A 25,616-nucleotide genomic window follows, 5' to 3' on the forward strand; every position below is an offset into this window, starting at 1 on the left:
ATGAATACTAACATTTAAATGATGCTAATTCTAAATAAGAAAATACCTAAAACAAAGGTGTTTAAAGTCTGCATTCTCAGTGCTCTGGTTTTTTTAAAGAAACTACAGTTAACAAATAATAATAGAAATCAAATATTACAATTCCTCTTAAATGCAATTATCAAATTAAAACCTAGAGCACTTAATCAACCCTAACTTAAGCAACTGAATTTGAGAAGCATCCCCCGAAGCAGTTTCATCACTTTTTAAGTCATAAAAGAAACTATATATTTTACTTAAAAAAAGAAGTAAGAAGTGGTTGGCATATTTATACACAAAAAGAGAAAAGGACAAAAAGGGAAAGGAATCTGTATAATTTTTTTTAACCAGGATAAAAATTTGGATAATATGCTTCTTGCCATATATGGAAAAATTAAGACAACTACCTTCACTTGTAATCTGGTATATCCAAAGTGTTATCTGTATCTACATTTAGAATTCACAAATTCTACCTGCTTTCAGCAGGCTACAGACAATTCAATTATGCTCAAGAATGTAGAGAAATAACACAAATATAAAAATAACACAAATACAAAAAGAAAAGTCATTTCTTCTCTTCTATTAAATGGCTTTTTACATCATTGACAGAGTGAATGATTAAGTGAGGCAGGTCTGTGGGGGAAGAGGAAAAGCCAGAAGGAAAAAGCAAGGCAGGGGAGTTGGAGAGGTCAAAGTGAAGATACCGTGGTGAGTAAGGTGTTTCCACCGGGATCCTTAAGAACTGCCCTTCCTGATATCACTGACGTGTCATCAATACTAAGTACCCACTAAACTCCCATGATAACCACACCAAGATAAGAGAGCAGGATCCCAAAACTTAATCCATATTTATGAAAAACAACAACCTTGAGAAGAAAAACAGAAATACAGAAAGGCATGCAAGGTGGTATGCACAAAAAAGGATGACAAATGCTTTCAAGTATTTCTTTGTCGACTATACTCCTTTCCACTCCTAAGAAGTTGCCAATACTGTGACAAAGAATTCCTCAACCAACAGAAAGCTGGATCTCAGCACTGGCCAACCTTTGCCTTTTTGTATATAAAGTGTCTTGGCATTTTCTTCTCATTTACCCACCTCAGAAATTTATCTACCTGAATGAAAAGCAAACTTATTATTCCAGAAGAATCATGTCCCAAAAGATAGCATTTGCTAAGCTGCAAAGGATAATTTTATTCTATAATTTTTTCATTTGCCTATTTCCTAAATATCTTTAGTGAAGAATATGCCTAGGAATAAAAGGCACTTTAAAAACACCTGCTATTAAAAGGGAGAGTTTTGATATTTTAAGCCCTCCTTTATGTTTCAAGTTTGTGAAACTTTACCATACAGCCAAATGTGAAGAGACAAGTAACTTTTTATGGCATTTAACTCCCTTCCCCTCCTCCAACATACACCCTCACCCAATCCAATGCAATTGTTTTCAGAATTAACTATTTCCATGGTTTGTGTACATACCTCAATAAGTTCATCTCTTTGACGAAGGCCTTCTTTAAGTTCATCCATCTTATGCTGCAGCACGCTGCACATATGTTTCTGTCTTTCCAATTCCTGTTATTAAACAAATTATACAGTTTACACAAGCCATGGTACATAATAAATTTAAACATCTACAATACAACACAGAGGCTAGGTATGACCTCCATAAACATACCCAGAGTGTCAATATTTAGTAACATAGAAAACTTCTATATTCCATGGAAAGGTTCCGAAAATTAAAATTTTTCATCTCACATGATTATATATCTGGAAAATCTGTAATAGTCAATGGAAAAACTGCTACAATGAGATGTCTAAAGTAAAAGGTTATAAAGTTAATATATATAATTTGATAACCTTCATAGATACAAAAACTAAAGAGAAGATATAATAAGCCCCATTCACAACATAAAAAATAATTAAAATGCATACATGTAAACTTGCAGGATATCCAGAACTTTTATGAAGAAAATTATATAAAACACTCCTGAAAAACTTTAGACATAAGCTTGAACAAATGGAAAAACATACCATCTTCTTGGAAAAAAAGACTCAACATCTTAAAAATGTCAGTTTTTGCCTGTATGTATACACTTAATGGAATCTAAATAAGAATACCAGTGGGGTATTTTTTGCCTCAGAGCAAGACAAGTTGATTATAAAATTTATTGAGGGAAAAAGAAAAGAAAAAATAGCTAGGAGCTGGGGTGGGGGGTGGGAGTGTGGGGTGGGTAGGGAACACATTGAAAGGGAAGCTAGTCTTACTACATATAAAAACATTATAAAGCCTCTGTAATTAAAATGATATGGTATTGGCACATGAATGCAGACTAACGGAGCAGAATGGAAAATCCACAATAGAACCAATTACATATACAAATATATTCAACAACAAAAAAAGAGCATCTAACTGAATGAGAAAAAGACAGACTTTTAAATATGCAGTATTGGAATAACTAAATATCTATATGGAAAAAGAAAAAACTGGGGCCACACTTCATTCATACACCAGGACAAATTCCAAATGAATCAGAGATGTACATGTTTAAAAAAAAAAAAGAAAGAAAGAAAAGAAAAATACCATATATGTACTAGAAAAGATGAGTGAATTCTTACCTGTATAAAAAACTGGCTAAAGTATTGACAGTTGACAGGAAAAGAAATGAAAATAGCTCTCAACAATTATGAAAAGATGCTCATACTAAGAGAAATGCAAATTAAAAAAACATTCTCATCAAAACACTATTAAAAATCCCAAAACTTGATAACATAAGCTAGGGAAAGTACTATAAGAAAGGAAACAGGCCAACTCAGTTTTACAGAACTATTTGTAATAGCAAAAGACTGCAAACAACTCAAAGGTTCATAAATAGGGAATTGGTAGAATTTTCTGTGGTATATCACACAACTATGTAGGCAGAAAAAAAGAATGAGGACAATCTCTATATACTACGATCATAAAGTGATAAAAAATCAAGGCACAAAACAGCATTTATAGTATGCTACCATTTTCTAAGAAATACATATATGTATGTATGTATATGTATCTTGTCAGATTTTAAAAAATGGAAGAATAGACCATTAAATTAAATTTTCAAAATTCCCTACAGGAAGAAGAAAATAGGGTAGGAGAGATAAAGAAACAGAAAGTTGACTTTTTTAAATATATTTTCTTTGTAGATTTAAGAGCTATGTAAATATTTTACATAATTAAAAATAAATTTAAATTTGAAAAACAATTCTTAATTATTGAAAATAAAATGCAAGCAACTTAACTACATATCCAATTGGTGGTATAAGCACAGAGAAAGGAACTAGTTCAAGTAACTTTAAAAAGCAGTAGTTTTTAAACAGACAAAGGTACCCAGTGTTCTTTTTTACTTCAATTGTTCTTTTTCACTCTAATTATTATTCTTGTTATTCTTGTGTGTGTGCTAATGAAGGTGTCAGGGATTGATTTAGGTGATGAATGTACAACTATGTAATGGTACTGTAAACAATCGAAAGTACGATTTGTTTTGTATGACACGTGGTATGTGAATATATCTCAATAAAATGAAGATTTAAAAAAAAAACAAAAAACAAAAAACAAAAAAAACAACAAAAAAAAACAACAAAAAAAAAAGCAGTAGTTTTTGTGAATAATGCCAGTATGAACATTGGTATGCAAATACCTGTTCAAGTCCTTGCTTTCAGTTCTTTGAGATATATATCTAGTACTGGGATTGCCAGGTCATTTGGTAGTTCTACACTTAGCTTTCTGAGGAACCAGAAAACTCTTCCACAGCGGCTGCACCATTTTATATTGCCACCAGCAGTGAATGAGTGTTCTTATTAGTCCGCATCCTCTCCAACACTTGTTATTTGCCTTTTTGTAAACAGCAGCCATTTAATGGGTGTGAGGTGGTGAGGTCTGTGTGTGTGTGTGTGTGTGTGTGCATGGGAATCCTTTGTTTTATGCAAGGTTGTTCTGTAAACCAACTTCTAAAATAAAGAAAAAAAAATTTTTTTTAAAAAGCAATAGTTTAACTATTCACAGCCTATTGAAAAAAATAAGTCAAATAAAAACAAAACAACTTTTAACTATTTTCAGTAATTACATTGTTGGTGTTAATGTTGGTACTGCTGTTCTTGGTAATGTGGGATAAAACGAGAATAGAATATAACCTAATTACTATCATCCCCAGTGACTTTGAGAACTGGGATTGTAATGTGGGAAAAAGAAGATACAGATGTTAGATAGAAGAGGTTATGCAAAAACCCTAGGAGTCCTGAATTTGAACTGGAAGTATGAACATGAACACATGATGTATTTTGTCTTAAAAAAAAACAGACATATTTCCCAGAAAAGACCTATAAACATTGCAAGAAGCACAGTTCACACATATATACTGCTCCACTGAAAGGAAACTAGAGCTCCTTGGAGAAGTGGCTGATTCCAGGTCTGGGGCAGGAAATGTACAAAATGATCCTGGAAGATCTTTTGCCAAGTAACAGAGAAACTCTTCAAAGTAACTACACTCATTTCAAAAGTACTTAAGAATCAATCTGAAGAGGCTCATGTTAGCCAAAGGTAGATTTTTATTGATTTTTCTTATTAAGCATCAATATGAATAAAAGCTGCAATGGATTAAAAACATCAAATGCTTGAATTAATGACTTTATAATGATATTTTTAAAAGCAAAAATTATTAGAAGATGCTAAAGAACCAGTTTTTTTAAAAACTCGTAAATAAACACAAATAATCATGTCTGTATCTTACCTTTCTCTATAAACTGTCTCTTCTAAGTAATAACAATTAAGGGGAAGATTCTCTTTAAAGATATACTTCGGTTAATAAATAAAACACAAGAAATTGAAAAAAAAAACCACAGAATGGAAGAAAATGTTTACAAATCATATATCTGATAATAAACATATCTAGAATACATAAAGAACTATTACAGAGTTCTTACAATGTCAGTCATAAAATGGGCAAAGGATCTGAACAGACATTGCTCCAAGGAAGATATACAAATGGCAATAAGCACATGAAAACATATTCAGCATCATCAGTCATCAGGAAGATGCAAATCATAACCAAAATATACAACTTCATACCTATTAGAATGGGTATAATCTATAATAAATGAGACAGACAAAATTACAAGTGTTGGTGAGGGTATGGTAAAACGAACTCTTACACATTGCTAGTGGGAATGTAAAATGGTGCAGCCACTTTTGAAAACAGTTTGGCAATTCCTAAAATGGTTTAAACAAAGAATTACCACATGACCCAGCAATTCTACTCCTAGTTATAAAAACATATGTCCAACTAAAATTTGTACATGAATGTTCAAAGCACCATTATTCATAATTGCCAAAAGGAAGAAACAATCCAAATGGATAAATAAAATGTGGTCTTATCCATACAATTGAATATTATTGGTCATACAAAGAAATAAAGTACTGATACATCCTACAATATGAATAAATCTTGAAAACATTATGCTAAGTGAAAGAAGCCAGTCACAAAGGTCACATATAAAAGATTCCATTCATATGAATGTCTATAGGGAACTCAGTACAGACATGAAGTAGCTAGCAGTTGCTTACAGCTGGGTGGGGTGGAAGTATGGGAAATGGGAAGATGGGGGGGTGACAGCTAAAGGGTATAGGGATTATTTTTGAGATGATAAAATGTTCTAAACTGTTGATTGCACGTATCTGTGAATTTACTAAAAATTACTGAATTGTACATTTTAAATAGGTGAATTGTATGGTATATGAATTATATCTCAATAAAGCTGCTAAAGATAGAACAGAACAGAACAGGACAGAATACAGTAGAGTAGAACAGAATAGATTAGAATGGAACAGAAGAGAATAGGAACAAAGCAATAATGACAGAACTTGAATATCCCATTTTGCAACCCTTTATCTACTAAGCGATTAAAGCATCTAGCATAGCATTACAAAAAGAGACAAAGCCATATATCTGGGAGTCCTGAAGGAAGACAAAGGTACCACCTATGAAGTAGACTTGCCCAAAAAAATTGAACTTATATTTGATTAAGCCTCTAGACCCAAACACCTACTTAGAAAAATACGAGGAAAAAGGCAAGTGTTAAAGGCACCGGGGGGTTAAAAACAGCAAAATCCATGACTGTGGGAAACTGGCATGATAAGCAACCTAGTTTCATCATCACATAAATTACAAAGAGGAGAGAACAGAAGAAGGGAACATATAAATTAAAAAGAGACTTAAAAGACATATCAACTATTTCCAACATGTGGAACTTATCTGGATCCTGATTAAAAAAAAGAAGAAAAAAACTATAAAAAAAAAGCATTTGTGACATTTGAAACAATTGAAATTTTTAAAATTCTGGATATATAATATGAAGGAATCACTAATTTTTAGGAGTGAAAATGGTCTTGTGATTATACTTCTTAATAGACTTCATATAGCTTAGAGAGCCATACCAAAATTCTATTAAAATGTGAGATGCTTAGGACTTGCTTCATATAATATGCCAGTAGAAGACGTGGAAAGGCACAATTGGCCATGAGCTGATGCTTGCTGGAGAGCTGGGAGACAGGTTCATGAAGGTACATTATACAGCTTTGTCTGCTTGTTTTTTTATGCTTAAAATCCATAGTAAAATGTTGTTAGTCATCTCAGAAAAGTTAAAAAAAAAAAAAATCCCTATGAAGACTACAATAATAATGCTGGTCCCTTAGAGATATATTAAAAGCTTCTCTCCCTTCATTTTGTGCAAATCCACATTGTTGTTTCTAATAATTCATCAATACAGACTTCCTACATTATTCTCTGGATTCTCTAAATTGACAAAGTACTGGCAACTCATTTCTGGCAGCAATATCCATTTGTCCTCTGCTTAGGCTGTTATCAACACTTTAAAAAGTCCAAGTCCAACAAGCTTTTAAGAGAACTGTGCCAGTTTGAAGTGGTTACGGACCCCAGAAGAGCCATGATCTCTTAATCCACTCTTGTCGGGTAGAACTCTGATTATATTATTTCTATGGAGGTGTGAAGCTGCCCATTCACGGTGGGTCTTGATTTTTATTGTAGTCCTTTAAGAGAGCTCATGGAGAGGAGCTCAGAGAAGCTAAGGGAGACGTTTTGGAGAAAACATAATCCAGAGTTTGCCCCCAGGAAAAGCTAAGGGCCAACACAGTCCCAGATGCTTGGAGATACAGACAGACAGACATTTGGAGATGCTAAGCTAAGAGATGAAGCCCAGAGTGTGTGCCTCGGAGAAGCTAAGAGAGGACTCCCAGATGCTTAGAGAGAAAAGCCCTGAGAGAAGAAGCACAGGTGCCCAGGAGCTGAGAGAGAGTGAAGCTAAGAGAGATAGAAGCCCGGAGACATTTTGGAGAAAGCCATTTTGAAACCAGAACCCGGGAGGAAGGAACAGCTAACATCAGCCACGTGCCTTCCCAGCTGAGAGGTGTTCCAGACGCCATCGGCCTTTCTTCAGTGAAGGTATCCTCTTGTTGATGCCTTAGTTTGGACACTTTTATGGCCTTAGAACTGTAAATTTGTAAACTAATAAATCCCCTTTATAAAAGCCAATCCATTTCTGGTATTTTGCATAATGGTAAACCAGAACAAGAACCCAATTTGTTTTAGTAAACCAGAACAAGAACCCAATTTGTTTCTGTAACTGTCAAAGGGAAAGGCAAATCTGGACCTTAGACAGTAGCTTCTATTTTCCTTCCACACTTTTTAAACAATATAGTTTGCAAACCCTTAAAGAAAACATCTATCAATTTCTCAGCACATTCTCCACATAACTGTTTTTCAGTAACTGGTTAAAGACTCCTCTCCAGCACTTAGAAAATGGATCCTCTTGAACTATTTAGAAGTAGTTTATTTTCAAAAAAATGAAAAAAAAAAACAAAAAGGGACCATCTAATTAAGATAAGAGTCTTTGGAACTGTGTGGCATTCCAGCCACTTAAAATAGGAAGAAAAGTAATTCACTGTAATGGCCCCAATTAAGAAGACAGAAGATAAAGATAAAACTTGAGTTGTATTCTATTTTCAGAAACCTAAAGAAGGTCATAAGGTTTTCCTTAAAAAAATAAAATAAAATTTTAAAAAATTTAAAAAGGAAACTATTTCAAGGCTTGCTATTTTATGGTGCTCAGTCAATTTCCCTGGACCACTGAGTTGTCAGTGAAACATCATTTCCAGGTATACTGCAATCTTCCACCAACCCATCACTTTTTAAATGGCAAGTACTTACTTTCCAACCCAAGAGAATGATGATGGGCAATTACCTTTGATTTTTCTTCATTTTCTCTATAAAATTCTGCCATCTGTTCCTCCTGTTCTTCAATAACGTCCTTGAGGGTATCTACCTGGTAGATCAAATTGTTCTTCTCGTTGTCTAACTGTGCATTGGAAACCATGGCTTTCTTGTACTTTTCTTCCACTTCAGACAGAGACTCCTAAACGAAAGTCAAAATTACCAGCCTGATATCTAGAATATGTTCATTCTCTAAATGCAATACATACAGGAAATACTAGCACTGGCACAAACACATGAAGATGCATTTTCGCAAAATACAAGCAGTGTGGGGAACTCCTTGTTTAGTAACATGCACATAAAACAGGAAGACAATCATAAGCCAATAATGTCTTTCTAAAACTATATGTGCTCTCTGCTCTCCAAATCAAGCAGCACTGTAGGTAAAAAGGTGTACCGGTGACATACAGATATAGTTTTAAGAACTAGCAAATCAAGAATCATCACTATTTTCAGAAATGTTACTCTTGTAGTTTTTTTACAAGCTTTTTGGTGTTCAGAATGCAGTGGTAATACACAATGCAGCCTCTCTTTGCACACATAAACTCCATACTTATTTGAATTTTCCTACTTTCTTAATGCTTGTTTTCAGTAATTTCTTTTTCAGCACAATACTACTATTGTAAATGTGAAAACATTTTTTGCAGGCAATTATTCAAATTTCAGACAAACTCAGATTTTTCTTATAAAAGCTAAAGAGAAAAACATTTCACATAGAAAAGTAATCACTTATGGAAATAAATTTTAAAAATATTAGTGCAAATGTTTAACAAACCAAGATCAATGAACTAGAAAAAGTCCAGAACACTTACATCTATGATCAACTGATTTTTGATATGGGGAAAGAATAGTTTCTTTCAACAAATGATGGTAAATATAAATTTTAGAAATACAAAAATTTAATACAAAAATTAATTCAAAATGGACCACAGACCTAAATGTAAGAGCTAACACTATAAAACTCTTAGAAGAAAACATAGGTGTCAATCTTTATGACCTTCTGGTAGACAAAGGTTTTTAGATATGAAATCAAAAGCACTAGCAACCAAAGAAAACAATATATAAATCAGACTTCATCAAAATTAAGTGCTCATGCTGCAAACAATAAATACCACATCAAGAAAGTTAAAAGTCCAATGAATGTCAGTATTAGTGCATACAGCAACTGTTAAAAAAGCGGAAAAAGAGTCCAGACTGCAATTAGAAATATGAATGAAGCGGATCTCATTAGGATTATGGCAAATCAGGCCACCAAAGGGTAAAGGACAATACTGGCTGTGTTTTAAAACATCAACTTCCATTGGAGACCAAGAGAAAAGATGTTTATATGGTGCAGGATCTATATTTTCTATAGCACAGTGAATAATTTAACTTGTACAGTCAGCTTAGTCAAACACCAGAATTACATAGAACTTGGAATAGGAAGTGAGATCTAGTAGGTTTGTACAGGTTAGCGTGAAATAGCGATACATCTCAAAGTAACCCAGGCAGAAATAAAAATATATTTACAGGACCCCCCTAAGGAGCTGGGGGGAAATGTGAAAATGTTGGATTTCCCCACCTGGGTTGTTGCTAATGTTCTCACAAACACTGAGGACTAACAGTTTGGTATGTCAAACCCTCTGTCTTGGGGCTTACCCTTATGAAGCTTGTTACTACAAAGGAGGGCCTAAGCCTACTTATAATTGTGCCTAAGAATCTCCCCAAGAGAAGCTCTTTGTTCTCAGATGTGGCCCTCTCTCTCTAGCTAAGCCAACATGGCAGGTAACTCACTGCCCTCCTCCCTAAGTGGGACCTGACTCCCAGAAGTGTAAATCTCCCTGGCAATGCAGGATATGACACCCGGGGATGAACCTGGACCCGGCACTGTGGCAAAATGAAACAAAATAGTTTCAGTGGCTGAGAGATTCCAAATGGAGTCAGAGGTCACTCTGGTGGGCATTCTTATGCACTATATAGATATCCCTTTTTAGGTATTAGTGTATTGGAATAGCTAGAAGGAAATACCTGAGACTAACAAACTGCAACCCAGTAGCCTTTATTCTTGAAGACGACTGTATAACTATGTAGCTTACATGGGGTGACAGTGTGATTGTAAAAACCCTGTGGATCACACTCCCCCTATCCAATGTACAGATGAATGAGTAGAAAAATGGGAACAAAAACTAAACGAAAAATAAGATGGGATGGAGCGGATGATTTGGGTATTCTTTTTTACTTTTATCTTTGATCCCTATTTTTATTCTTTCTGGTTTAAGGAAAATGCTCAAAAATAGATTGGGGTGATGAATGCACAACTGTATGATGGTACTATGAAAAGCTGATTGTACATGGATGATTGTATGGTATATGAATATATCTCAATAAAATGAAATTTAAAAAAAAAAAGTCAATCCATACAATAGATACATCTTAAGTATCCATCTAAATATATGGAACATCATGTATATGATATAAGACTTGTATCCAGAATATATAAAGAACTCTTACAACTCAATAATAAAAAGACAACTCAATTAAAAAATGGGCAAATGATTTGAACAGACATTTCTCTGAAAAGGATATACAAAAGGCCAAAAAGCACAAGAAAACATGTTCCACATCATTAGTCATTAGGGAAATGCAAATCAAAACCAAAAGTAGATACCACTTCACACCCACTAGGGTGGTTATAATCTATAATTTAAAACACAGACAAAATAACAAGTATTACTGAAGTTGAGGCAAAAATCAGAACCCTCATACAGTGGTAGTGGGAAGAACATTTTCTGGAAGGTCAAAATCACTAAGTCAACAAAAAATTAGTGTGCTTGCATACCACTGAATGAAAGGTCTTACACTTAAAATTAATAAAATGAATCAAGTGCTTATTTCAGACAATTAACTGTATAAGACAGAGTTCTTGTCCTCAACATCTCAAAAACTACTTGGGTTAATAGGATATGAAACAATACAAGATTAATCAACATTTCCAAACCTGTGAAAAATGACATAGTGAACATAAAATACTTAATACAGTGCCTAGCACAAGCTAAGTAGTCAATAAACATCAGCTCATTATATGTCAAGTGTAAGTAAAAGCAGTATATGCTTTATGAGTTAAGAAGAGTGACAGATATATCAATTTTGGCTGAGACCGTCAAGAAACTGGAGCCTGAACTGGTTCTTATGAGACAAAATCTACCAAAGCTGGGTCTATTTTGGCTACATCAAGATCATGTAGGACACCAGTGAGTGCTAAAGTAGGATGAGGTCCCTATAGCCTGATTAATCAGGGTGCAGAGAATATGGTACTTGTAGCCTGATGGAGGTATGTTGAGGAATAATAGGTCCTACCTCTCAAATGCTCAATGGGAATTTCTATTTCCTACTTTTTTATAAATGAACAGACCCTTGGCTTCTGAGAATTTAACATTTATGAGTTTGCCTTCTTTTGCTAAAACTAAAGCTTTTAAAATCTAGTAATTTCTAATTTTGTGAAGATACAAATTAAAATAATGAGTGCTGAGACTGGGTAGAAGTTAGACTTAACCAGTGAGCCTAACCAACTGCCCAGCAACCCAAAATCTTTTTGTACTTCAATACTCATCCACAGAACATGGAACCAAGTACATGTTATGGGAACTTCATAAGGTTAAACATTTTTTTTTCTTGGCTAATTCAGGTAGGTTCTTGTTTAATGTTACAGCATTAATACCTAATAATTACTGCAAACATTTATTAAGCATTTATATGCCCTTTATGTGCCTTATCACATTTAACTCCTTCAGAAACTCTTATCAGGTAAGTACTAGTATCTTCTGTATTTTACAGATGGGAAAACTGACAGGGAGGCTAGGCTAAGTACTTAAGGTCAGTCACATAGTCAATAAGTGGTGAAACCTAGAGTTATTAAAGAATATTATTAATAATTCTGAAATGTTATCTCCCAGTTGAAATAAAGCCTGCTTTTAAAAGTACTTAAGCAAAATGTGACATATTCATTGGGGGAAAAATAAACAAAAGAGATAAAGCAAAAGTTTCCTTTGACCACTCTCCCTAATCCCAGGCCTTCCCCAGAAGCACTAGTGCTAATAGTTTGGTGAGTAGCTTTCAGATTGTATGTTTATATTTTCTAGGTAGCAGTATATACATACTATACAGTTGTATGTCATGTGGTAAACACTATAATACTAAGTGTAGAAATCATGGGGAGTATAATGGAGAAAACATTACACCAAAGACTAACATGCTTTATCACAAATAATGTCATTAAGCAGTGATGACCCAGCATTCCTTTATAACAGGCTATATCACATAACCATGCTTGGTCACCTATTATATTTTTTAAATGTTTAATCTTAATGAGTATTCTTCCATTTAAGAGTCATTTCAAGGATAAATATAACCTGAAGTCAAGTTCAGTTATATACTGGCATGTATTGAGAAAAGGGATCTTATCTTTTCAAAGTCTTACATACATTTAATGTTATTTTTGCATCCTTCAAATAGTGCAATAAATAGTACATTGAAAAAACAACAACAAAAAAATAAATATAACAAAAGGCTAGCAGTGTGGTGGTTCTACAGGAAGCTAAGCATGGGGTTGTCATAGATCCTGCAACCCTGTAATTTGGTATATACTTAGAAGAACTGAAAAGAGGGACACAATGGACATTTGCACAGTGGAGTTTATGGTGGCAGTATTCACAATTTGCAGTGGATGGAGGTGGCCTAAGGGTACATCCACTGATGAACCAAATGACAAAACTGTGGTATATACATATAATGGAATATTGACCTGCTACAAGGAGTGAAGTTGTAAGGCGAATGGACATTGAGGAAAGTATGTTGGGTGAAATAAACCAGAAATGAAAAGAAAAACATTATAATGCCTCACTAATATGGACTAATTATAATGTGCAAACTCTGAGAATTGAATCTGAGAGCACAGGTTATCAGGGAAAGGCTTATTGTAAAGGTTCCTAGATTATAAGCTCTTAAAACAGTTACATCTATTCCTGAGTTGTAATGGCCATTTCTAAATTCTGAGATGCTGAGCTCTTTGTGTATAACCTCGTTGGTCCCTGGAACTTTGGGTATCTGTGTGACACCTGAGACTCACAGCCAGAGTCGGGCAACTATGAATGTCAGCATTACCCCATACAGCAAATGTTAAAGAGTCTGAAAAAAGAGATCAGACTTCAATTAGAGATACGAATGAAATGGAATTTGTTAGGACTAAGGTACATCAGACTAAAGGGTAAAGGACTATAGTGACTGTGCTTTAAAACTTCAACTTCTTTGTGAGACCAAAGGAAGTGATGTTTATTAGGTGCAAAATCTATATTTTTTGGTAACACATTATATAATTTAACTTGTATGGTTTGTTTATTCAAATAACATAATTACATGGAACTTTGAATAGGGAGTGAAATCTGGTTGGTTTGTACAGGTTAGTGTGAAGCCCCGATACATCCCAGAGTAATGTGGGCAGAGAATAAAAATGTATTCGCAAAGCACCCTTGAGGGATTTGGGGAAAATGTGGAAATATTGAACTTCCCACTTGGAGAATTAATGGTATTTTTACAAGCACTGAGGGCTATCAATTTAGAAGTCCAAGCCCTCAATCTTGGGGCTTGCCCTTATGAACAAAGGAGACGCTAAGCCTACTTAAAATTGGGCCTAAGAGTCACCCCCAGAGAACCTCTTTTTGTTGCTCAGATGTGGACTCTCTCTGTAAGCCAACTCTTCAGGTAAACACATTGCCCTTCCCCCTACGTGAGATATGACTCCCAGGGGTATAAAAATCTCCGTGGCAACGTGAGACATGAATCATAAGGATGAGCTTGACCCTGCCATCACGGGATTGAGAAAGACTTTTTGGACCAAAAGGGGGAAGAGAAATGAAACAAAATGAAGTTTCAGTGGCTAAGAGATTTCAAATAGAGTCGAGAGGTCATTCTGGAGGTTATTCTTATGCATTATATTCTTATGCATTATCCCTTTTATAGTATATCCCTTTTTAGATATCCGTTTTTAGTATTGGAATAGCTAGAAGAAAATACCTGAAACTGTTGAACTGCAACCCAGTAGCCTATATTCCTGAAGATGACTGTATAACTTATAGTTTACACTGTGTGACCACGTGATTGTGAAAACTTTGAGGCTTCCACTCCATTTATCCAGTTATGGACAGATGAGTAAAAAAAGAGGACAAAAAGTAAATGAATAATAGGGAGGGATGGGACATTTGGGATGTTTTGGGTTTTCTTTTTTACTTTAATTTTTATTCTTATTCTTTTTCTGTGTGGTAATGTAAATGTTCATAAATTGATTGTGGTGATGTATGCACAACTATATAATGGTACTGTCAACAACTGCACACTATGGATAATTGGATGGTTTGCGAATATATCTCAATAAAATTGAAGAAAAACAAAACAAAAGAGGCTAGTTAAGAATGCCTCTGAATTACTTGATTGTTTCCTTAATACATTACATTATATATAAGACTTTAATGTGGGAATATTTATTTGATGTACTGGATTAGTTCCCTTGATCCAAGACATTTCCAAAAATCTAAGACCTTAAAAGGGGGATTAAATCCTGAAGAGTAAGCAGACTAAATGAGCACTAAATTAACGCTGTTAATTCTTCTGATGTTTACTGAAACTTCATAGCTTCCATAGCAGCAGCTTCCAGCCCACCCCTGACCGCCACGGGCACTTCCCACCCTTTTCTGTCCTGAATTTTAACTAAGAGTTCCTTACAGACCACGGCCACCTGCACGAAGGTTTTGGCTGGTGGCTGGGCTACTTCAAATCATGCCATGGATGCAAGAACATCTTGCCCATGAGGTCTATGCTTTGTCCTTTGGGCATATTCTGAGTCAACTTTCTGAATGCCTTGCTTTCATGTTTTCATAGGCCTGACATTTCCCTTTCAAATAGGGACATACATGTACCCAGAGAAACTTTTGGTTTCCTCACAATATTAGGCATGAACTTCAAAATAAAACATGGGGAAAAAAAGAGAATGATAACCAAGTGGCATTTACAACCAAAATGTCTGCCTTACAAAGACACTTATACTGAAAACTGGTAGTCACCCTTGCTGGAAGAGATAAAGCCCGCTTAAATTTACCTCCAAATTCTTTAAGGCACTGGATCTGTGTAACTTTTCAACCTAGTGGTAAAAGGTCTAAACAAAAAGAAAACACAGGCCCCAACCTCCAGAAGGGATATTTATAATGCTCTCTTAGTTGCTTCTTCCTCTTACCTTTAATAGAGACTGAATTTGGTGAGAGAAATAGGTAATAGTTTTTCGTTTAGCTTGGAAGAATTTTGTGGCCCAAATATCATCAAAAATATTCTTAAAATACTTTTTAGGTGTTTTTCCAATTCAGTGTTGTATGGCTAAGACATAAGGGACATGTAAATATTTTATAAAGTTTAAAAACTGTAAGGTATTTCTTTTGCTGAACATTCCAAAAATTATAGTAAACATTTAAACATAAGCAGAGATTGGAAGTTTGCCTTTCCTATGCAGGTTAAGCACACGCTTGAAAGACAAACACTGTTAGTAAAGCCTTGTGCAGTGGGGTTAATAGAACTTGTGAAATCACCATTACCAACACTTCTGCGTACAAAGAACATGCTTGGGCTGCAGAATGGGCCCTGATACCTTTAGTTCTTTAAGCCCCTGCATGTATCTCCCTTCTACATCCTGTATCTGGTCCTTAAGGTCATAGATATCCTGCAGGACATAGGAATGAACCATTGCATAAAACCGTGCACAAACATTATCATGTCTCAAAAGATTCGGACAGAAATACGAACTACTTTGGTATACTCCAGAGTAAAAGCAGAGAAATCAAAGTACACAAACATAACTCTCACTCTAAGCCACTAAAAGAGGCAGAGAGGTCAGGTGACAATGGGACTGAGGAAGATCTGGAGTAATCAATCTAAATTGTTAAATACTTTCTTTGCTTTACCTTCTGTGGAAAACAGCATTAGCAAATGGGAATGGGGCTGTATATGGAAAAAAGGTATACGAATTATAACATTTTCTATATTCAATTTTTAAAATTTTATAAATCACTTAAATACATAATTTTAGCATAATACATCATATTGAATATGTAAAGTATATACTAAACTATAAGCAGCAAATTTTGCTGTCACATAGAAGTCTTTTAAAATGTAACAAATGGATCTGAACAATATTATCTTTCAATGACTCGGCTATTTACCACAATTAATTCAGGAAAAAGGGAGTAAGGGGTGGGGAGTTAAACATTAACATTTGGAACACACTGTCAGATGAGATATTCCATTGTGAGGCTACCATTTAAATGATGAGAAAGGCATTTGCTTCACATGTTACCATAATTTTTTTAAGAAAAGTGAAACTAGTCAAATTTTTAATGGAAAATATTGTTTCCCTTGTACCTGACCTTACTATGTAAGGTCTATTCTGGATACTCAATTTAGGTAAGATATAACTGGAGCAGGGTCCTAAATACAAATCTGTAATTAGAGGTAAGATCAGTTATCAAAGGCCAATTATATACATTTTCAGTATTATACTCTCCCTGCCCACTTTGTTCCTACCTGGTAGATTTGTTTGTCTTTCACTCATTGATTCATTTAAGAGACACTTACTGAGGGCCTACTAGGAGCCAGTTGCTGGCATACAAGGAGATCATTTTTTCAAGGAAGAAAAACAAGTATGTGGCAAGACCAAGCTAAGCCTGAGGCTGGAATGCTTTGTCCTAGTGTCTTTTTACCCTGCAGACTATAGCAAGAGTCTATCTTATCCATCTTTGCACTTTCAGCCCTTATACCTGGTACATAGTAAGAATTCAATAAATACCGACACCTTCAAAGTTGTGGCCATGTTGGCCTGAGTCAGCTCTCCTCTACAGCCTCTGCTTCAAACTTTCTCCACCCTTCCTACCTGTCAACCCACTCTCACAAGCAGCCCATTTCACAAGCCATACTCCTGCTCCTACCCTGCCTATAATCATACAAAGTTACCCTGTCCCTACCTCTACTGTGTGAGCCGGAGGGGAGACCTCTAGTCTAGGCAAGCCCATCCATCTGAGCCCTGGCCTCAGGGCCCACCCACTCAGGCACTTCGCTCTGTCAGTCATCCCTTCTCCTTCCCCAACTTCCAACTTCTCTCTCTAATTGCCTCAATCCAACAAATCAAAATCATCGTCAGTCCTACCTTTAAAAGGAAACAAAAGCCTCTCTTTCCTCTCTCTAGCTACTGCCAAATGAACTCTTTTGTCCTCCCCTATGCACTTCAGAGCAAGCTTTTGACATTTTCTCCCCTCACAGTTCAGACTTGTTCAATTCATCCTCATTGTTCAGCCGCAGCAGGCTGGGCTCGGGCCCTATCAATATTCTACTGAAACTAATGGGCACCTTGCAGTTGGTCTCCCCAAGCCTCACCACTGCACACTCCCTTAACCAATCCTAACCACCCCCTTCTCCTTCATGAAACTTGCCTACCTTTGACTTCTGTGACCCACACTAATGATTTCCCTAATCTCTCTCCAGCCTTCCAGGATCTCTCACAGTCTGCATCAGACTCTGAAATATGGGTGTTCCCCAGGGCTCCATCTTTGTATCTCTTCTCTTTCCAGCATTCTCTTTCACCTGGTGTTTGTGTAGTATGTGAGAGAAACTGCGTGAGAAAGAAGTATCAGTCTCTCATGGCTCGACTCCCACAGGAATACAGAATGACTCCTAACTCTTCATCTGCCTTCTGGATCAGTCCTCCACCTTGAGACCATGTGGAGACGGCAAACTCAATGCAGCTCAAACAGAACTCATCACCTCCACTCCCTCCCTGACACTTCTTGCTCTTATATTCCCTGCGGTCAGGAATGGCACTGTGATTAAACTAGTCATCCCAGTGAGAACCCTAAAAGACATCTGTGATTCCTACTACTTCTTATCCTCCCACCCTCATAACAAATTGGTCACCAAGTCTTACCATTCTGTCTTTGGCCTTCTAAAACTCCTCTCAGAAGCACACCCTGCCTCTTTCCAGCCCAAGTGCAATACCCTCATTACACGTGACCTGGGTTACTGTTCTGCTGGCCTCCAATGTTTCCTCCAAACTATGGTAAAAGTTATCTTTAAGAATGCAAATCAGATGGTACTGCTCCCCTATCTAACATCCCACAGTTATCAGGGTAAAGCTGGGTTTCTTTTAGGCTGGCATACAAGGGTGCTATGTGAATTAGCCCTTCCCTATATCTACAGCCTTCTTTCTCACCCACCAGTCCTCCTCACTTCTCATCCTACTCTCTGGCAACTTTGTTATACAGATATTCTTCCTGTTCTATGAAAGTAGCTCTCTGAGAAAGTCTTCCTCCCCAATTTCCAACTCCCAATCTTCTTTAGAAAGAGTAATTTTCATTCTTCCTTCAAACCTAAGGTCAGAGTCACCTTCTCTGAAAAGATTTCTGTTGCCTCTTCTCCTAGTACAATTTAGATGATACTTCCCTGAATTCTCTTAACAGCCCTATTCTTGCTACTACCATAGTATCACACCACTTGGTTTAATAGTTTTTATAAGTGTGTCTTCCCTATGAGACATTAAAGCCCGAACATGTTTTACTGCGTTGTGTATTTCCAGGGCCAGGTGCACAATAAATGCTGAATGAAGGCAGTTTCTCTGGCTACCTCTCCTCCCATTATGAGAAAATAGCGGGTTCAGCAAATAGGCATTCAAATACACTTTACAAGTTACCGCCTTTCAATAAAAGGGTTAATAAGGATGGAGACCCAACTAACAGGTCAAATGAGTTTTTCATTATCTCCAGGCATTTCTGTTATCCCAAATATTATTATACTTCTATTATCAAAGAAAATTGAGAGATGACTATATTTGAGTGGCCAAATAATACCATAAATTGCCCAAAGACTAATAATTTCATGGTCTCATTCCTTGTACATCCACATATTTTCCATTTAAAATATGACCAATTATTTATGAGAGAATTACTTTAACATACATTATAAAGTTTTATTGACATTTGTGAATTAGCAGAACTGATTCCAATAACAAATTTTCAGGAACAAGAAAAGAAAGAATAAACTAATCTCCTTCCTTTCAGGTTTTGAAACACCTGAGTTACATTTTTAACTTTTTTTTTTTTTTTTTAAGAATTCATACCCCTCTCCTTTATTCTAAACCATATCAAATGCGAAAAGTTACTTATACTACAAACAAGGCACAAGGGTGTTTTTAAAAAACAAACCAAAAACTGCGGTTTACCCGCAATTCACTTAATGAGGTATCTGGATCTATTAGACTGCTGGTGTCCCCACTTCCTCTTCTGGATGAGTTTCCACTTAGAGGGGTTGTTGCTGAGGCAGAATTCCGAGATGAAGGCTGGAGAGAAAGAAATATGACATATCTAAGTCTTGTTTCTTTAAAAATATGTTTGCTGTGGAAACTAAAATAGGACAGAATGGTCAAGAGTGCCCCAGAAAGTGGTGAAAGGAGACGTGGGCTTCAAATGGATAGACTAATACATGTGGACAGAAAAGGCCCAAGTACAGTCTACAGGCAATTCAGACTGGCTTCCAGGAGAGGGTATCAGAGAAGGGCCCAGGCATACCAAGCGTAACACATCAACTCAAACTCCTTATCCAAATCTAGAATTCATTAATAACTAAAAAAGGGACTGGATTTTGTGGAAGTTGTTTTCTATCTTTGCTATATTGTAAACAACACTGGAGTGAGAAAATCAGATTAATTTCAATCAGTTTTAGTACTTTACAATTAGTATGCTAATTAGCAGTCTCCCTATTTAGTTCCTGAAGCTGTTTCTTAAAGAATCTGTTTTTCTAATACTCCTCTTCCCACAATTAGTTTAAATACTAGGCTATGCTACCGATTAATAAATGGCATGGATCTGTGCTGTCCAAATTGGTTTTGACATACACACCAGATTTCAAAGACTTCATACAGAAAAAAAGAGTTCAAAATATTTCACCAATAATTTTTCATACTGATTACATATTGAAATAGTATTTTGGATAAGACAGGTTAAATAAAATGTTATTAAAATTAATTTTACCTGTATCTTTTTACTTTTTTTATGTGGCTACTAGAAAATTTAAGCTTACCTATGTGGCTTACATTTGTGCCTTTTGTATTTCTATTGGACAGAGACAGGATATCTTGGGAATGGTGTAAAATTAATCCTTACAAATCATTTCCCTAAATGACTTTCTAAAAATACTTCTTGAAGAGAGAGACTTTAACACAAAGCAACTCCCAGAAAAGATTTATTTAGAAATAGTTTATCTATAAAGAAAAAAACCTCAAAGTTTGTCACCACCATTCCCAAAGGCTCTTCATTTTCAATATTTAATGGCTTTTTCTCAGGATCATTTCTAGAAGAATGAAAATCACAAGAGAAGCCAAAAGCTGAAGAGGTGACCTTCAAGGAAATAAAATGCAGTGACTTTCTCTTTTCAGTGTTTCACATGATTCAACTTTGAAGGAATTTGGGGCGGTGGGGGTAGGGTGGGTGCCAAAGACAAGAAATAGATGAAGGAAGGAAGAGTAACTCCATCAATCCAATTGTAGTAAAATAAAGAATGAAATAGCAGCAGAAAGTAAGTTTAATTGACCCTGAGAACTTAATTCTCTTCAGAATTTATATACTCACCCTTGTATAAATTTCAGCATATTGTTTGTCAGATTTTTCATCCAACTAGAAAAGAACAGAGATAAAAATCAGGAAACATGCTTAGCATGTTGATTTTTTAGGGGAAAAAAAGAAGCTACTTCACTTGAGTTCTCTGAATTCAATGAAGTTCAGAACCTAAAAGTAAACATACTAAAACTGAAAGAAAAGTTGAGATAACAGGACAAAATATCAAGAACTTTAATTCTTATCCTAAGGAAGACATGGAGTAAACAAACTCTGCTTACTCAAACGTTTAGAACTTTTAGATAGATTTTCTTTTCATGGTATTTAAAACACCCTAAATAAAACTATAAAGTTTTAGCACCACAAATTTAAAACAAAACAATTTGAACACAGCAAAAGGAAAAGTGTGACAACACCAAAAGCCAAAAAAATTCATTTCTAAACATTATTAGGACATTCCATTACAGGAAACATAGATAAGACTATTACAATTAGCCAAAAAAGTTCAGATTAGAATAAAGCATATTAAATATATCATCAAAATATTTTCCCCACAGCATTAAGGAACTGGTTGTTTGGTTTTTTTTTTTAGAAGTACATGCACACATGATTAAAAAAAAACTCAAAGAGCATAAAATGGTATGAGAAGTAGGCCTCTTCCTACCATGCCATGCCCTTACCTCCAATCCCTTACTCCAAGAGCAAGCAACACCCATCTTTTAAAAAGAATTCTAACATTAGTGTCCCACACACATTCTTCACCTTTTTTTCCTATCGGAAATCAGAGAAAGTACTTCATTTCTCTTCATGGCATTTATCACTACCTGACACTATGATGTTTATTCATTTCCCTGTCTGATCTCTGTCTACAATGTAAGTTCTATATCTGTCTTCTTTTTTTCTGTATTCCTAATAATGAAAGGACTCAAAATTTGTTGGATGAATGAATCAATAAATCATACCCCATCTGTACTTATAAACATACCTCATTTATTTTAACAGCTGCATACTGTCCCATTATCTGGAGAACATAATTGAGTTAATCTATCTTCTGCTGTAGGTCTTAAGGCTGTTTCAGAAAGTTTTCAGAAGGGACCCTTAAAGGTCTAGTCCAAAATTCTGCCTGACTTTATAGTTAAGGGAAGAAAAACTCAAGAGGTGAAAAGATTTTGCTGAAGGTTGAACCCAACCACTGAATGTGAGTTCCAAACCATGGTTTTGTGATTTTTAACCACGGTGCTCATATTATTTACCTACCAATTTTAACTAAATGAAAATATACCCAGACTCCAACTCCTAGACCAACCTTCCCAGCCCAATCTAGAGAAGAGATCAGAAAATCTTCCCAATGTGGATTCTACACTTTCATTATCTTCTGACAGTTCCCAATGGTCGCAACTCAAACTGATCATGTGCCAAACTCAGGGACTGTTAAGGCAGCAAAAAATACCTAGACCAGCCTTGCCACCGTCTGGTTATTTTGGCTGCAGTGACTTGGCCAGAGACTCTTCAGTTCTCACTTGTGAGACTTGTACTGTATTAGGTGCTATGCTCCATTTAGACAAAAAGCTAATTGAAACCTAGTAGTCTAAAAGCCCCAGGAACTCTAATAGCCAAGAGGTCCACATAATTGCAATGCAGTGACCCAAAGAGTCTGCTAAATGATGAAAAATCTTTTGAATGGAATAAAACTTAATCATGTTTAATAAGTATATCAAGAGATAAAGTTGTATTATGGTTAATAAAGTATTTATAGTGTAGTTTGTTCATGTAGTCATTGGATTCTCATCCTTCAACTTATAATTTATATACACTGACTTTATAAAGCTATTCAAACATTTTATTTGAAAGAAGCAGATAACAGAATATCTGATTCCCCAACCACTGAAAGGAAGAGAACAATTAAATTTAATAATCTCCTAAAGCAAAATTGGCTGAGGATTCTACTCAGACATGGGTTTAAATAATAATTTAACAACCAGCAAAACTTAAATTGGCACATTTACATTCTTTTCCTTTACTCTATCCTGCCCTATGGAACAGAAAGGAAGACATCCCAGAAGAAAACAAGAGACTAGAGCAACCATAAATATTGTATAATTAATCTTGCCAAATCAGGGCTGGCATCCTTTTTCAGCACCTCCTACCTCTGAAGTTATAAATGGCAGCCTATAAACATACATTTGGCCTTCAAAAGGGTAACCAGAATGTGTCTTTTAAATTTTTGAATTCATTGTCAGTATTTTAAAATCAGGATATTGCACATGAAAACACTTGTTTCCAGCTTATCTTTCTAAAGAAATGTGCATATAGGGAGGAAATCACCAACATCAAGTCCACTTCTTGTCTACAGTGGACTGAGTTATAGTGCACTTTAAAAGAAATAAGATTAGAGAAGTTATTCGCTAACAGAGAATCAGTAAATACTTAAGGCATTGCCAAGAGGCAAATTTAAGGATTACATAGGTACTTACATAATCATTTTAAAATATGACAACCAACAGCTGCTTGCAGACTGTAAAAAAAAATGAGGCTGGCTAGATTTGCCAACCCTTGCTTTAGAGAATCTTGTTTATGTTACAGGGTCATATTTAATTAGCAGAGACAAGGGGAAATTTGAAAAACTGTCAACATCTTGACTTCTAAGTAGTTACTGAAATAAATTGCCATGGGATAAACGTAAGAAGGGCATAACCACCAGGTCAGACATCATCAATTTGAGGCTGACAGAATTCAAGTTAAGAGAAAAAGTGTACACAATAAATAAAATTTAATTGTCCATTTGAAGAAAGACGCTGCTAAGCAAATTAATAAAATGGACAATATTTCAGGAGAATGACTTGAGACAGTCTTCTAAACCTTCATATGCAGATTCCTTGATCTAACTCAGGGCTAGACAGGACTGCTGCACAGCCAGGTTCAGGAACCAACAAAATGGAAAGCTTAAGGGACCACACTTAAGTGGACAGAGCAATTTAGACACAATCACTTAAGTGTTAATTATAAATAATTATCTTGCCATTAAAAACAAATGTCTAAGACCTTGTATTAGGCGGCCACTTCCTAGACTTTACACCCAAAGCACAAGCAACAAAAGAAAAAATAGATAAATGGGAACTCCTCAAGCTTAGACGTTTCTGTACCTCAAAGGAATTTCTCAAAAAGGTAAAGAGGCAGCCAACTCAATGGGAAAAAATTTTTGGAAACCATGTATCTGAAAAAAGACTGATATCCTGCACATATAAAGAAATCCTACAACTCAATGACAATAGTACAAAAAGCCCAAATATAAAATGGGCAAAAGATATGAAAAGACATTTCTCTGAAGAGGAAATACAAATGGCCAAGAAACACATGAAAAAATGTTCAGCTACACTAACTATTAGAGAGATGCAAATTAAGACCACAATGAGAAGCCATCTCACACCAATTAGAATGGCTGCCATTAAACAAACAGGGAACTACAAATGTTGGAGGGGATGTGGAGAAATTGGAACTCTTATTCATTGTTGGTGGGACTGTATAATGGTTCAGCCACTCTGGAAGTCAGTTTGGCAGTTCCTTAGAAAACTAGATATAGAGTTACCCTTCCATCCAGCAATCACACTTCTTGGTATATACCCGAAAGATCGGAAAGGAGTGACATGAACAGATATCTGCATGCCAATGTTCATAGCAGCATTATTCACAATTGCCGAGAGATGGAAACAACCCAAATGTCCTTCAACAGATGAGTGGATAAATAAAATACGGTATATACACACAATGGAATACTACGCGGCAGTAAGAAGGAACGATGTCGTGAAACATATGACAACATGGATGAACCTTGAAGACATAATGCTGAGTGAAATAAGCCAGGCACAAAAAGAGAAATATATGCTACCATTAATGTGAACTTTGAAAAATGTAAAACAAATGGTTTATAATGTAGAATGTAGGGGAACTAGTGATAGAGAGCAATTAAGGAAGGGGGAATGATAATCCAATAAGAACAGATAAGCTATCGTGGGTAAATTTAACATTCTGGGAATGCCCAGGAATGACTATGGTCTGTTAATTTCTGATGGGTATAGCAGGAACAAGTTCACAGAAATGTTGCTATATTATGTTACTCTCTTGGGGTAGAGTAGGAACATGTTGGAAGTAAAGTAGTTATCTTAGGTTAGTTGTTTTTTTCTTACTCCCTTGTTATGGTCTCTTTGAAATATTCTTTTATTGTATGTTTTTCTAAATTTTTTTTATTTTTTTAATTTTTTATACAGTTGATTTTAAAAAAAAGTTTAAAAAAAAAAAAAAGGAAAATAATATGCAGAGCCCCCTTGACTTGCTGGTGGAGAATGCAGGGGTCTTGGGCTTCCCCACCTCGATGGTTGCTAACGTGCTCACAGACATAGGGGACTGGTGGTTTGATGGGTTGAACCCTCTACCACAGGATTTGCCCTTGGGAAGACTGTTGCTGCAAAGGAGAAGCTAGGCCTCCCTATAACTGTGCCTAAGAGCCTCCTCCCAAATGTCTCTTTGTTGCTCAGATGTGGCCCTCTCTCTCTAGCTAAGCCAACTTGAAAGGGGAAATCACTGCCCTCCCCGCTACGAGGGATCAGACACCCA

General features: G+C 35.7%; 1 protein-coding gene across 6 annotated transcripts in view; it reads right to left on the reverse strand.

The window, feature by feature from the left end:
* The window catches only part of LRRFIP2 (LRR binding FLII interacting protein 2), a 126,851-nt gene that overhangs the window by 16,880 nt on the left and 84,355 nt on the right, over positions 1-25,616 (reverse strand). For 4 of the 6 annotated variants that reach the window (XM_037847205.1, XM_037847198.1, XM_037847237.1 and 1 more), the window contains 5 exons: positions 21,021-21,065; positions 19,616-19,732; positions 16,001-16,072; positions 8,306-8,476; positions 1,496-1,588 (listed from right to left, as the gene is read on the reverse strand). In XM_037847205.1, the coding sequence (XP_037703133.1) occupies positions 1,496-1,588; positions 8,306-8,476; positions 16,001-16,072; positions 19,616-19,732; positions 21,021-21,065 (498 nt within the window). The remainder of the gene's footprint in view (positions 1-1,495; positions 1,589-8,305; positions 8,477-16,000; positions 16,073-19,615; positions 19,733-21,020; positions 21,066-25,616) is intronic. The other 2 variants (XM_037847210.1, XM_037847228.1) reach the window with 1 other exon arrangement.

This window comes from Choloepus didactylus, chromosome 1 (genome assembly GCF_015220235.1).
Source record: "Choloepus didactylus isolate mChoDid1 chromosome 1, mChoDid1.pri, whole genome shotgun sequence".
NCBI lineage: Eukaryota > Metazoa > Chordata > Mammalia > Pilosa > Megalonychidae > Choloepus > Choloepus didactylus.